Source organism: Anas acuta, chromosome 2, assembly GCF_963932015.1.
Source record: "Anas acuta chromosome 2, bAnaAcu1.1, whole genome shotgun sequence".
Lineage (NCBI taxonomy): Eukaryota > Metazoa > Chordata > Aves > Anseriformes > Anatidae > Anas > Anas acuta.
In genome coordinates this window covers 141,844,091-141,859,481 of record NC_088980.1, presented here as the reverse complement: position 1 = coordinate 141,859,481, position 15,391 = coordinate 141,844,091, and the positions used below count along the sequence as shown (strand labels likewise).

At 36.6% G+C, this 15,391-nt stretch overlaps 1 protein-coding gene across 1 annotated transcript in view; it reads left to right on the top strand.

The window, feature by feature from the left end:
- CSMD3 (CUB and Sushi multiple domains 3) overlaps positions 1-15,391 on the top strand; it is a 668,812-nt gene that overhangs the window by 345,357 nt on the left and 308,064 nt on the right. The window contains 2 exon segments of the mRNA XM_068672527.1: positions 7,609-7,791; positions 8,826-9,152. Of these exon segments, the coding sequence (XP_068528628.1) occupies positions 7,609-7,791; positions 8,826-9,152 (510 nt within the window).

Below are 15,391 nucleotides of genomic sequence, written 5' to 3'. Positions count from 1 at the left end.
TCAAAGAGTTGTGGAAAAAATACCCTCCTAAATTAAGTTCCAGAGACTACTCCAAAATCACAGAATGGGTGTTCTACTTAAATGGGTGTTAACAGGTGTTCTACTTAAAACACTGTATGTTTATCACCTTGTGAATCCATTCAGGGAGAAGACCTGGCTGCATGCATAAAGCACCTCCTCTCTCTTTTCCTCGCTTTGCATACCTGTTTCTTTTATAAGGGCACCCAGCAGCACAGACAAAGAAAGTGCTACAACATGCTCACTCTGGGGCAGTGCAGTACAGCTGGAGGCACTGTGGAGTGTACCGTCTCTTGATTTTGATACAGATGTTCTAGACCATAAGTATTTGCATGCAGTGCAGGATTAATTCCTTACACTTACATTTGCTATTTCCTAGGAAAGTTGCCACTACACACATCAGAGCAAATCTTTTTTCAAACTAACCAAAATGAAACCCAAAAACATAAAACCTACTGTAATTAGAATTGAGGCTAAATACATTGCAATAGGTGTTCTGGATAGGAAAGTGTGGCAACTCTTTTATTTATTAGACATACCTAAGACATGAAATCTGCATAAAAATTCTGATGGCTAAAGTGCAGCAAGTGTGTTGATAACCTTTAATATACAACTGAAAAATCACACTGCACTGGAGCCTTTTCTTTTGTAAATGGCTTCCATCCTTTGCTTATAAAAGTACTTACGCTTTAACAGTAGTAGTTAACAGCCAAAACAGTTTCCTTTACCTGAAGTAGCATATGGACATGGTAATATCTAGGAGAATGTGTAATCATTAACATCATTCAAATTGCTTTCTGTTTTGTTGGCTGATCATAGCAATATCTAAACTCTATTTCATGCAAATATGACTAAGTCTCATCTAATCTTTTCCTATGTAAATTGGAAAGCAAAATCTAAAATCTTGCTGAAATAGCTTCAAAATTATTTGCCTGTTACATAGTTTTAAGATTATTCTTCTTGAAGATAGATACTATGAAGACATGTGGCATGATTTAACATTGCTTGTATCATCCCAAATGACACTATTTTCTGGCTTGCTGCTTTTTGAGTGCTTTTTCTCTGTATGATTTAAGTTCTAAGGCTCAAGATAAGATAGGCAATTATACTATTACTAGTGCCTTTGTGCTTTGTGGTCAGAAGTTGTGCAAATATATAATAATATCTTTTCCTAGGATTTCAAGTATGCAAGTCCCACAGTGGAAACAATAGCATGCCTATTTCACAACCAAATTTAGATATATAAAGTGTACTCAGTTTTGTACATATATATGAATTGTGCAAATATATTAAAATAAATTAAAATAAAATAAATATATTAAATTATTCAAAGGTATATATACACCTTTGTGCTTGAAAGTGTGATCATTTAGATTTTTCCCCATTGTCTTGCAAAATGCCAGATATCAATATATGATGGTGAATATTTGCAGCTTTTGCTGTAGAAAATTCAAATATCAGACAGCTTTATTCTTTTTGAATTAAACACCAAAGCTATTCCTTTTCATATACCATTATTTAGTTAATCCAGTATGCTTTGTTGCAGCAAATAGTATGTACTTAATTCAATTTTAATAATAATAATAATAATTAATAATAATAATAATAATAATAATAATAATGTCATACTTCCATTCATGTGGTCAGTGAAACAACAAATGGACACTGTGTTAAAATGTTGTTAAATACTAAATGGTCTTTGACTAATATTTCCATGAAGTGCTATAGATTTCTTTGCGTCTCTGCTGAGGTCATTTCACATCTTCAGTATGTACTTTTTCACTGTGCAGCAGTAATCTCTTTTCCTTCAGAATTGTTTTCCCCTATAAGAATTACATTCTCCTCTTCTATTTACCCTTGAATTACAGGAGGGTAAGATAGACAAGTCTAACTTCAGTGCCCTCTGTCAAAATGCATTTGTGTAGTAAATGACTATTTCTTTTCCCCAAGGACCATTTAGTCACCTCCAGAATATGCCTGTCCTTCAGAAAGACAGAGAATAAGAGAAAAAGAACATTCCTTAATTGATATCACTGTACTAATAGGTACTGTAGTTTTGGGTTCTCCCTTTCAGTGCATCACTGGAAATGTATGGAACCCTTCAGTAAGATGCCCAATAAAAATGGTAATTTTTCTTCTTTCCTTTTTTTTTTTTTTTTTTTTCCTTCTATATTGATTTGTCTTAGCAGAGGACTTGTTAGTGTTAGGTCAGAGATTGTACTCGGTGATCTTGGAGGTCTCTTCCAACCTAGATGATTCCTTGATTCTGTGATTCTGTCTTTGATATTTGGTGTTAGAAAATATGTTGGCAATTATAAGCTTGATTCAGTGCACTGGGATCGTAGACTTAGCAGCTTTCTTTGATCAAGTTTCCAAAACAAAGGGTATCCCAAACAATCCCAACAAGATTTAGTCTTTAACAAAAAAAGAGCTCATGCCTCTTTTAATTCCCTTCCATGTCATTATGTTCCGCATGGTACAGTGGACTTTGAAGGAATATGTGAAAAATCACAAAACATTTTTGTTCCAGCTGACTCCCTTCCCTCTTTCCCTCTCCCTAGTCACTGGCATTCAGAAACAGGGGGCGGGAGCAGTGGGGAAAGAAAGATTTATGCTGAAAGCATTAGCACATATATATTAGCATATATATATATTATAATAAGCATAATAAGCATTAGCATATATATATTATAATATCAACAGAATTTTTAACCAGCCATGACCTTTGACTTTTATTTTTTCTGTGGAGTTTTGAAATAATTTCTGAAAACAAACTGATTGCATTTTTTGTTGCTCCTATCAATAGCTTTAAACCTGAGATTCCTGAGTAATTATTAACACATTTATCAAACTCTTATTACACATAGAGGTGCTTTTTAATTTAATTTTGTTTTAACAAAGAAGGAAAGAATGATCTAATGGAAATAATATTATGATAAGTCATTTTTTCTCAGGCACAAATAATTATCCTGGTGTTCTGGATCATAAAACTTTAAGTTGGTTGTAGTGACCACAGAAAAATGACAAATCCATCCTAGCCATCTCTTATTGTATCTAGTGTGAACTGCAAATCTCAATAAGCAGAATAAATCATAAAACATAACATAAAGCAAAATATAAAAATATAAAGTAACCAAAATATAAAATAAAGTGCAAAAATGTGCTTGAGAAGTAAGATGACTTTTGACTTTTCGAAGTTAGTCATTACATGTAACAGACTTCTTTCAAACAGTTATACTATCCAATATCCTGTAATAGTACTAAAACACAAAACTACTAAAATACTAAAATATTAGTAAAATTAAAAAAAAAAAAAAACAAACACAACAACAACAACAAACATTAAAATGTGTTATAACAACTTCTGCTGTAAATTGCAACTTTGTTACATGTTGTATGTATTGTATGAAAACCTGTATTATAATCTGTGACGTTTTTTGTCAAAAAGTTACAGAGGTAGATTCTTTAAATGCAGCTATATTCCAGGATATTAGCCCATAATGCCTTTTTTTTCTCTTGTCTGTTTGGTGAATCATACTGAAGTTTCTTCTCTTTCTCTCTCTCTCCTCTGTACCTATACCTATACCTATACCTATCTATATGTCTATATCTATATATCTCTATCTAATCTCTATCTCTATCTTCTCAATCTATGTCATATATATCTGTCTATATTTATATATTGTTGAAAAAATAAATTTTATTGATGGCATTACTCAGTGAAATGTATTAAAGTCTATTGTGATAATCTTAAACAACCATGAAGTATGTTCTTTATTACAAATTTATTTTTTTCAGTAAGGAACCTGTTCATAACAAGAAATGAGACTTTGTCAGGCTCTGAAACTAACTTTTTAGGAGTTACTGAAACATATTCAGTTCAGGGAAGCTGAAACAGATTTGAAGAGCTAGCAGCAAAATTTGTGAATCTGAATATCATTTATCCCTTGTAGGGATTTCAAACAAAGCTATAATAGTACTCTATCCTAAAATCATGTTACTGAAAATGTGATTATCTGACAAAAGCCCAGTAAGCAGTTTTTTTTTTTTGTTTTTTTTTTTGTTTCGAAGAAAGATCATTGCCATTCTCCAAACAAATCCAAAAGCTGTTTGCACTTAAATCCAACAAATAGCTATCATTTCTACTCTTAGGAAGAACTAAGTAATGACACAAAAGTGTTCTGTTTAAAATTCAGAAATGAACTGATACCAACGTGAAATTTAGACTGTAGAGTATAAGCAAGGTGTGCAGAAAAGGTTAAAGTAATAAAGAAAATATTGCTGTAAATGTAAACACTTACAAACTGAGCTTGTGGATAGTTTATTTCATTTAAAACTCATTTAAATAACATCTTCTTCGACTTAATGCCATTTATAAAAGTGAAAAAAAATACGAACTTATGAATGCTTTCTCACACAATACATAACATAAATAAGATAAATACGTGACATACTTTTTTTTTTTTTTTTCCAACTTACTCTTGTTAATAATTATACTCCACATAAGATCTTTTGAAATGCAGAATCAATTCCTTTAAGTCTTCTTAATGTCTGGTAGGAGACAAGATGAGCAAGCTCACTGTATCAGCTTCAGTCCATTATGTTTTTATTAAAAGTGACAAAAAGACATAGAAACTCTTAGTATACTTAGTATAAAATAGTAATTAGAGAAAACCATTGGTGTAGCTATTTCAGAACAGTAGCCCCAGAAGATAATACATAGAAGTAGATATAAAGACATTTACTGTCTATCATATATTCTGTGAGAAAACTACATAATGTTACCTGATGTAATTACTTGTTGGAGAACTAATATTTATAGAATATATTTGTTTACCCAAACAAAATATGAAATGACTGAGGTACTTAGATTATTATTAATTTCCCAGGATAGCCTAGATTTTTTCCCTTTGGCAACAGTTGAATATTCTGTCAGTTTGACATTCACAGTCTCATCAACATTGCAGGTAGGAGGATAGAGTTTTTGTCTTCATTAGGATGTTTTAAGGATATTTTCTTCAGACCAGCTCTAACCTTTATTATATATTATTTGTATATTTTGGCGCGAGAGTCTGAACCTTTTTTTTATCTTTCTTTAATTATGAGTCATATTCTCCTCTTCCTAGGAGTGTTTGAAAAAATACATGTAATAAGTGTTGATATTTATTGTGCTTTGTTAGATTTTTTGGTTGGGTTTGATTTTTCTTTAATCAAATGGAATAAAAAACCTTTCAAACCTCTAGAAGAAGAGTCAGTCTTCAAATCTTCAACTTCTTTTAATTGCCTTGTTGAAATTAACATTATAAATTTGATTTTGTCATGTTTCAGTTGTATTCAGAGCAATAATAGAAGTATTTCAGAAATGAGGCTTCTATTGATGACAATATGACTCTAGAAAACTTAGTTGAGTGAAAATTGAAATACCAAATGTGGAAACCTGGAATAACTGACAGCAAGTGAAATGTTCAAAAAAGTGTTCTTAAAGTGAAATGTTCAAAATACAGTTTAGGGATACTTATTGCTACTGCTAATGCACATTATGCATTAATTTTATTTTAAAATTTATGTCCTTTTTGTAGTTAGGACCCCTTGTGAAAGAAGTTTGTGATAATTGGGTTAGACAGAGAAAATAATTTTGTCCTGAATCTCTATTACCTATGTACAATTTTTCTGTGTTTATAGATGATGAATCTATATGATGATGAACCAAAGTTTCATACCTTGAGCATAACAATTTCCCTACAAGTTTCTGAGACATGACAGACTGCATTCAAGGTTGCTGAGATAGCTGTGGGATCTTCTTGCAAGGTCACTTTCTAACATCTCTGGCAGTTTGTGGAGCATAGGAGATATCCCCAAAGACTGGAAAAAGGTTTTACCCATCTTCAACAAAAGGCAGAAACTTGACCTGCGCAATTGCAACTGCAGCCTGGTCATCTTTATTAAAACTCCTAGGGAAATCACAGGTCAAGTCCTCTTGGAAGCCATTTCATAAAGAACATTCATGGGAACATTCGGCATGAATTTACCAAGGGTAATCGCATCTGACCACTCTGTTTGTCCTTTATAATAAATCACTAGATCACTGGACAAGGGGAGAGCAGTGGATGTTGCCTGTGCCAACCTTATTGGGGCTTTAGACTCTGTCCACTCATCCCAAGTAGTAAATATAATGTCCTGACTTGGATGCAAGATAACCAGAAGGAAGAAGATAACCAGATGTGTGAAATTCCCAAGGTGGTTGTGGTGGTAAGACTGGATGAAAGGACAGAGGTTAGTAGTTAATGTAGTTAATACTGTACCTGAATACCAGGAGCAAGAAGAATACTACAGGAGTATACTCTGTCATCTTCCATTTTGTCATGGACTGTGAAGACGCTATGGAATGCACTCTCACAAAGTCTGCAGATGACACAAAACTGAAACAGTTGAATGTGCTCAAAAACAGGGATGCTATCCAGAGGAACCTAGACAGACCAGAAGAATGTGCCTGCTGTCACTCAATGAAATTCAACAAGGTCAGGTGCAAAGCCATGCACCTGGGAACAAATAACTCCTGGCAACATTGGGTGGGGAAAGTCTCTTCAGAAAGGCCCTTGGCAGCAGAGAAAGGGTGATAGCATCAGCACAGATTGATAGAAGTGATTATTCTTGTTTACCTGGCATTCATTAGACTGCATCCAGGTTTGAGGGACATATCGACTGAGTGGAGCAAGAGATCAATTGAGTTCAGTGGAGGGCTGTTGAGGTGCTCAGGGAACTGGAACTGGGCTGCAGAGGTGCTCAGGGGACTGGAACTCCTGCCCTGTGAGAAGGGCCTGTGGGAGCTCAGCTTGCCCAACCTGGAGAAGTGAGGCTTAATGTCAGCCTGACAGTACTTAACGAGAAGGTTATCAAGAAGACAGAGGCTTTTAACATTGGCATATGATGGGAGGATGGGAGACAATGGCCATTAAAATTAGAAGATCATACTGCATAAAAGTGTTTTTCCCATGTGGGCAGTCAAGCAGTAGAAGAGATTGCCCACAACTGTCTCTCCATCCTGGGAGATTTTCAAGACCTGACTGGAAAAGAAGTCCTGAGCAACCTGGTCAGACCTCAGAGCTGAGCCTGCTTTGAGCAGGAGCTTGGCCTAGAGACCTTCTGAGGACTCTTCCTACTCTCTCTCTTCCTCCCCCCCCCCCTATTTCATTGTTTCATTAATTTAAGGTGTATTGGAATTTGGACAGTGTTTGACAGAGTGGGATACTGGTCTCAGTCAGTAATTTTAAATGCTTAAGTAATGCAAATAGTATTTTGCTTGATACTATTATTGCCTAATTTGTTTTTTTTTTTTTAAAGTAAATAGAAATATTTTTGCTCATTTGATTTTAATTTGAAGTGCCCTATTAACACAAAGAGCTCTGATTTTTCTAAAATCCTTACACAGAATTTCCTCAATAGGAAGTTAGAGCATAGAATCAAACTCAGTGGTGCATTTCAGCGGGTGTTATGTGAAGTCTTCATTTGCTTATACTATATGTTTTATTCTTCTAGAAGTAAATTCTTTTTTTTTTTTATTATTATTATTATTTTTTTTTATTTCAACAGAAATTGAAAAGGAAAGCTGTGGGGATCCTGGAACACCACTGTATGGTATCAGAGAAGGGGATGGATTTTCCAACCGGGATGTTTTAAGATTTGAGTGTCAGTTTGGATTTGAATTAATCGGAGAGAAATCTATCATTTGTCAAGAAAATAACCAGTGGTCTGCAAACATACCAATTTGTATTTGTATGTAACAAAACTTTTGTTATTATTATTTTATCATACATATCATTACAATGCATTTTCAATTATAGATAATAATTTGTATGATTTATTAAAAAGCATAGTATAATTAATTCTGCTTACAGAATGAATTTGCTTTTGTTCAGTGGTGGGTTTCCGTAAAGGCTATGCCTAATAAAAATTCTAGAACTGTTAAAATACTTTATTATTAGTAGTAGTATTAAAGGAATTGCCTTTATGTGATATAAATTGTCATAGACTGAGATGTAATATTTTATTATTGGCTTTTTTATAGGAAGTTGTAGATTTTTTAAAGTAATATATTTACTTAGATTACCAACTGCTGAACTGTAATCAAGGGTTTAAATTATTTATGGATTTTTCCCCATGTCTTATATCTGAACACAATTTAGAATTTAGAGCTATACATGTCTATGATCATTTATCATTTAAATTATGCAACATAAGTAAAAATAATGTTGAGATAAGTGTCTGTGGCAACACATTTCTTTCTTAACATTTCCACTAAAATAGTACAGATCAAATATATACAGAGTGCAATCAGTTGCTTTCATCCTTGCAATTTAATATGGCTAAACTGAAATGGTTGAATATAAAATATTATCCTGGTGATAGCAAAACAACTCTTTTGTCTCTTTGAGGCTAGTTAATATCTTGAGCTTCTGTGTAAACAACAAATGATAAGGGTACTCGACCTTTTGAAACTTAGTGGGCTTTGTGAGAGGTCTGTTCATATAAACAGTTCCCTAAAGGAGAAAATAAGTGGTGCCAACTGATTAAAGACTGTGGAACATGAGTACATTATAAGGACTGCTGTAGGTTTCCAGTGCAACAAGGCTATTCATTATTACCTGAAGACTCAGCAACCTTCCTTTGTGGCTTCACACCTGATTGTAACAAATGCTGAATTATTCAGTTGTGAAAACAACCAAGTTTTAAGATCTCTTATAATAAAATAAATCATTCTTAAATTGTTTTCTTCTATTTTCTAATGTCTTTGTCTCTTTTTTTGGCAGTTCCTTGCCTTTCCAATTTCACTGCACCAATGGGAACTGTTCTTTCACCTGATTATCCAGAAGGATATGGAAATAACTTAAATTGTATCTGGACAATAATTTCAGACCCTGGGAGCCGAATCCATCTCTCTTTTAATGACTTTGATTTGGAATCTCAGTTTGACTTCCTTGCAGTTAAAGATGGTGACTCTCCAGATTCTCCTATAATAGGAACATTTACTGGTGCTGAAGTTCCTTCCCATCTTACCAGTAATGGTCATATTTTGCGGCTGGAGTTTCAAGCTGACCATTCCATGTCAGGACGTGGATTTAACATCACTTACAACAGTGAGTAATAGTTTATTTTTACTTTTTTAATGAAAGTGTGTATTTTGTTTTCAACATAGTTTGAGGGGAATATATACGCATGTAAAAAGGATGTTACACTAATACAAGACACCTTCACACAAATCCTATATACCAAAAAAATACCTGATTTAGGTGCTCAGATTGCCTTTCAGATGCAATTTTGCAGCTGAAAACGTGTATATTTATCACTTACTGAATTAGAGATCATTGTGATGGGAGTGTTTAGAACACTGAAAATTAGGTCATTTTCAAATTATAAAATTAAACTTTAGTAAATTTGTTAAAATCACTTTAAACGTTCGTGCTACTGGTTAAATGTTACATAATATTAATTATCATTACACATACAAAGCTCACTGAGAACTCATATACTAATTGAGCTGTGAATATATAATACCCTGGAGCTGATGGCTGCAATCTTTGCGGGTTAGTCATTGAAGTCAAGGTGAGGAGCCATGAGAACTATTTGATATGTTGAACTTCACTAAGCTTATCTTCTTTTTGTCTGATCTTCCTTCCATATGCCTGACGATTTTAAGCTTTTTTCTCCACTCCCTGAAAACAGATGTCTTGTTCTCATTGGTAGTGTTACATCTTTTAATGTTTTTGTCTTGCCAGTCATCTTTGTGTATTCAGGATGATGTGCTGGCTATTTGTAGCCCCTTGTGCTTATCTTGCCTTTTAGCAATGTTTTGCTACTTGGGTACCTTTTGTGTGCATCTATACTCATCTTTCTTTGCCTTTAGAATAAAATAGAACAGAACAGTTCAGCTGGATGTCAATAGTTAGATGACCTTCAAAGATCATCTAGTCCAACTGCCTGACTTCTTCAGAGGTAACTAAATGTTAAAGGTTATTATGGAGGACATTGTCCAAATGTCTCTTGAACAATGAGACACATGGGGCATCAACTACCTCTCTAGGAAGCCAGTTCCAGTGTTTGACCACCTTCACTATAGAGGAATTTTCCATATATATAGTATGAACCTCCCCTGGCACATCTTTGTGCTATTCCTGTGTGTCCTGTCAAAACCTACCAGTGAGAAGAGACTGACAATTAGGGAAGTCTCCACTTCACCTCCTCAGGAAGCTGCAGAGAACTATGAGGTCACCTCTTAGCCTCTTCTCAAGACTAGACAACCAAGTGTTCTCAACCTCTCCTCATAGGACATGACTTCCATCCAAGCTTGTAAAAAAACCAGCTTTGTTGCCCTCTCTGGATGCTTTGAAGTACTTTAACATCCTTTTAGATTCTCAAGACCAGCACTGTATGCAGTATTAAAGATGAGTCTCCACCAGTGCAAACCATAGTGGGAAAATCACCTCTTTTGGCTGGCTGGCTATGCTGTGTTAAATGCACCCTATAATGCAGTTTGCTCTCTTGGCTTGCCAGGGCACACTGCTGATTCATGTTGAGCCTGTCGTCAACCAGCACATCTAGATCCCTTTTTGCTGAGCTGTTCTCTAGCCACTTGTCTCCTAGTTTGTAATTGTTCCTGTCATTACTCCTTCCCAGGAGCAGAACCCAGCATTTTCCTTTGTTGAATTTCATGCCATTCCTAATCTTCCAGTGCTCTAATCTGTCTAGATCCCTCTGCAAAGCTTCTTGTCCCTCCAGGGAGCAAACAGCACCTCCCAGTTTAGTATCAACAGCAAACTTGCTGAGTTTCAATCCTGCATCCACATCATTGATAAAAATGTTGAACAGAACTCGCTCCAGAATTGAGCCTTGAGGAATACCACTGGTGACCATCTGTCAGGCACATTTACTATAACACATTGAGCTCTACCATTGAGCCAATTCACCACCCAGCATAGAATGAACACATTTATTTCACAGCCGAACAATTTGTCCAGAGGGTACTGTGAAGGACAATATCAAAGGCCTTACTGAAATCCAGAAGGATTACGTCAGCTGCCTTCCCTTCATTCACCAAGTGGGTGGCCTTATTATAAAAGGAGAACAAAGTAATAAAGCAGGACTTTCTCTTCATAAACCCATGTTGACTATGCCTGATAACAGCTTTGTTCTTTAAGTGCCTTTCAATATCCCCCAGGACAATCTTCTCCATAACTTTTCCAGGGACTGAAGTTAGACTTACAAGTATGTAGGTTCTTGTCTCAAGCCCTTTTTGTAGATGGATATAATGCTAGCTAGCTTTCAGTCAGCAGGGACCTCTCCAGACTCCCGTGACCTTTGGTAAATTGTTGAGAAGGGACCACCTAATAAGAACACTGCTGCTAATTTCTTCGTCACTCTGAGGTGAATGCCATCGGGCCCCATGAACTTAGGAACATTAAGTTGATACAGCTGTTTCCTTACAATTTCAGTGACCACAGATGGAAAGTCATGGTCCTCCAACACTTAGGTCTCAGCAGCCCAGAAGCCCTTGTAAGTTACTGAGGTAAAAAAAGACACTGGGAAAAAAGGCCTTGACCTTTTCCTCCTTACATTTGAAGTGACCATCTGCTCCAAGCATCAGTCTAATGTTTCCCTTTGACCTCCTCTTGCTGTTAACATACTTCAAAACGTCTTTTTTGTTGTCTGACACCACACCGGTCAGTGTCAACTCGAGTTGGGTATTGCTTTTCTTGTTTTATACCTTTCAATGCAAACTGCAGCTCTGCAATCTCCCTGTGAAGCCAGACCTTGCCTCCACAGGTCATATACTGTCTCTTTCTGCCCTAGTTCCAGGAAGGCTTCCTTGTTCAGACAGGCTAGGCTTCTGCCCCACTTGCTTGACTTGCAGCACAATAAGATTGTCTGCTTCTGGGATTTTAAAAGGTGTTTTTCGACAAGCAAACAGCTCATGGACCCTTAATTCCTCTAGAGCAGATTCCCGAGGGATACTGCTAACTAGCTCCCTCAGAAGCTTAAAGTCTGTTCTCATGGTGGCAACTCTGCTGACCTTTTTTCTCCTTACACCAAAAATGTTGAAGTCAACTATTTCATGATCACTGCAGCCAAGATCGTCACTGTTGTGGTCTAACCCAGCAGGCAGCTCAGCACTGCACAGACATTCACTCACTCCCCTCCCCAAGTGGGATGGGGGAGAGAATTGGAAGGGAAAAATATAAACTCATGATTTGAGATAAAGAGAGTTTAGTAGGGTAGAAAATGAAGGGAAAATAATATTAACAATAATAAGCATATATAAAAAAGAAGTAATACACAATGCAATTGCACATCACCCACTGACCAATGCCCTGCCAGTTGCCAAGCAGCAGTCCTCCTACCCGCGCCAACCTTCCCAGTTTTTATTGTCCTGAATGATGGATGAATAGGATCCACACGTCATATGGGATTTTCCTTTTGACCAGTTCGGGTCAGCTGTCCTGTTTCTGTCCCCTCCCAGCCTCTTGTGCACCCCCAACCTCCTCACTGGCAGGGCGGTATGAGAGGCTGAAAAGCCCTTGATTTAGTGTAAACACTGTTCTGCAACAACTAAAACCTCAGTGTGTTAACAGCATTATTCTCTTCGTAAATCGAAAACATGAAACGTAAGAGCCACTAGGAATAAAATTATCCCTGCCAAAACCAGGACAGCCATCTACCATGACATCTCCCACAGTGCCTTCCCTATTCTCAAACAACAGATCCAGGAGGGCATCTTTCCTAGTTGGCTCACTCAGTACTTAAGACAGAAAGTTGTCTTCAGCAGGCTTTAGGAATTTCCCATACTTGTTGTGGCAGTATGATTTTCCAAGTTTATGTCTGTGATGCTGGAGTCTCCCATCAGGACAGGGACAACTGGTCCCAAAATTTCCCTCAGTTGCCTGTAGAATAGTTCATCTGTGCCATTGTTCTGGGTTGGCGGTTTATAGTAGACCCCCATGATGACATCTGCTTTGCTGTCCATTCCCTGTAATCTTCACCCAGAAGCTTTCAACTGCATCATCCCTAATGGCAAGGGATCAAGTGCACCCTCAGTAAGTTTGCAGACAACACCAAGTTAGGGGTGTGTGTCGATCTGCTCGAGGGTAGGAAGGCTCTGCAGGAGGATCTGGATAGGCTGGACAAATGGGCTGAGGCCAATTGTATGAGGTTCAACAAGGCCAAGTGCCGGGTCCTGCACCTGGGGCGCAATAGCCCCAAGCAGAGCTACAGACTGGGAGATGAGTGGTTGGAGAGCTGCCAGGCAGAGAAGGACCTGGGAGTGATGGTGGACAGTCGGCTGAATATGAGCCAGCAGTGGGCTCAGGTGGCCAAGAAGGCCAACAGAGAAAGAAGCAGTGTGGCCAGCAGGTCTAGGGAAGTGATTGTCTCCCTGTACTCGGCTCTGGTGAGGCCGCACCTCGAGTACTGTGTTCAGTTTTGGGCCCCTCGCTACAAGAAGGACATCGAGGTGCTTGAGCGGGTCCAGAGAAGGGCGACGAAGCTGGTGAGGGGTCTGGAGAACAAGTCCTACGAGGAGCGGCTGAGGGAGCTGGGCTTGTTCAGCCTGGAGAATAGGATGCTCAGGGAGACCTTATCGCTCTTTATAAGTGCCTTAAAGGAGGTTGTAGTGAGGTGGGGATTGGTCTATTCTCCCAAGTGCCTGGTGACAGGACGAGGGGGAATGGACTAAAGTTGCACCAGAGGTGTTTTAGGGTGGATATTAGGAAGAACTTCTTTACTGAGAGGGTTGTTAGGCATTGGAACGGGCTGCCCAGGAAAGTGGTTGAGTCACCATCCCTGGAGGTCTTTAAAAGACGTTTAGATGTTGAACTTAGCAATATGGTTTAGTGGAGGATTTGTTAGTGTTAGCTCAGAGGTTGGACTTGGTGATCTTGGAGGTCTCTTCCAACCTAGATGATTCTGTGAATCTCTCCTTTACGTACAACATAACACCTCTACCTCACCTGCCCTGCCTATCCCTCCTTTTTGGTAATCAGATTGCTCACATGCTTATGTAAAATGCTTGTATGTTGAGTCTGGCTACACCATTACAAGGTTAAAAAGAATTCTTAAATACTGTTGTTAGTCACACTGTTTTGGTTTGCTTATATATAGGCTGAAGGTAAATTAATATTATTTATATCCTGATTAATATATTTCTAACTTAAAGCTGTTACAGACACAGGGAGAAAAATTTCTAGACTGCCATTCAGAGCTGCAGCAGTAAATAGCAGTTCTGTCTTTAGAGCTCTGAGTTGTACCTAGCCTTTGGAAAAGAAGCCAGTTATTTCCTGTCACATTTTATATTGTGTTTAGCTATTTTACATGCTAGTCTAATTATGATATCACTCAATTAGCAATCATATCAAGTAATGTGTTGATAATGCCAAATGGTGCAATTTTATTTTTATGAAGAAGTAACAATACAATATTAATTTTTACCAGTAGTATAATGAAACTCACTCACTCTAAAAAGATTTATTTTAAAGAATTATTTTATATAGATGAGATGTTTAACATATATATGTTTTTATTGAGGGGAAGGTATGTTTAAGCTAGAATGGAAGTGTGTGTGCATTTAACTCTGTAGTTAATATCTACTTACAAAAGAGAAAATAATTGCAGAAAATGTGTCCAATCTTACTTTAGTAAAAACAGCTGCAGTCTGATAAATTACAGAAGTAATTTCCACAATAAATAGTTGAACACCAAGACAGAATAAAAATGGAATTAATGTAATTTTCTCTTTGTCTTGGCAATTTTAAAACCAAAGTTAATTAAAAATATCCATTTTCTGCTAATGCTTCCACTATGTATATATCCAAATCTTTTCAAAGCTATCAGTCTCTTTTTTCCCCATCAAAAGTAGAAAAAGTATATCACAGAAAAGGTACAACATAATTACTCTTTTCTAAAAATAATGTAAGGTACTAATATAAATAACTTTATTGATAGGTTTCTTAGTTATAGGATAGAGAAGAGTAAAATTGATCTGCTAGTACATGATCTGATATATATATTTGTGAGAAAATAGCATTTCTCACAAACTGTTTTTATTCCATATTTGTTTTTATTACAGCAACATACATGGTTTCAGATAATTATTCTTGTTTCAGTAAAATTAAACCTAAATTCAACTTCTGTTGGAAGTAAAAAAAAATGTTTTCTTTTTCAAATATCTCATTTTAGAATTACTCCAAGTCTTCAACAAATCCGATAACTTATTAGAAATCTTTTATCTGATTTTAAATTTGGGGACAAGCCCACAGAACTGTGTGACATGAAAAATGGATGATACAGAAAATGTTTAAGTAACCAAAGACCTAGCAACTCTAAAAGC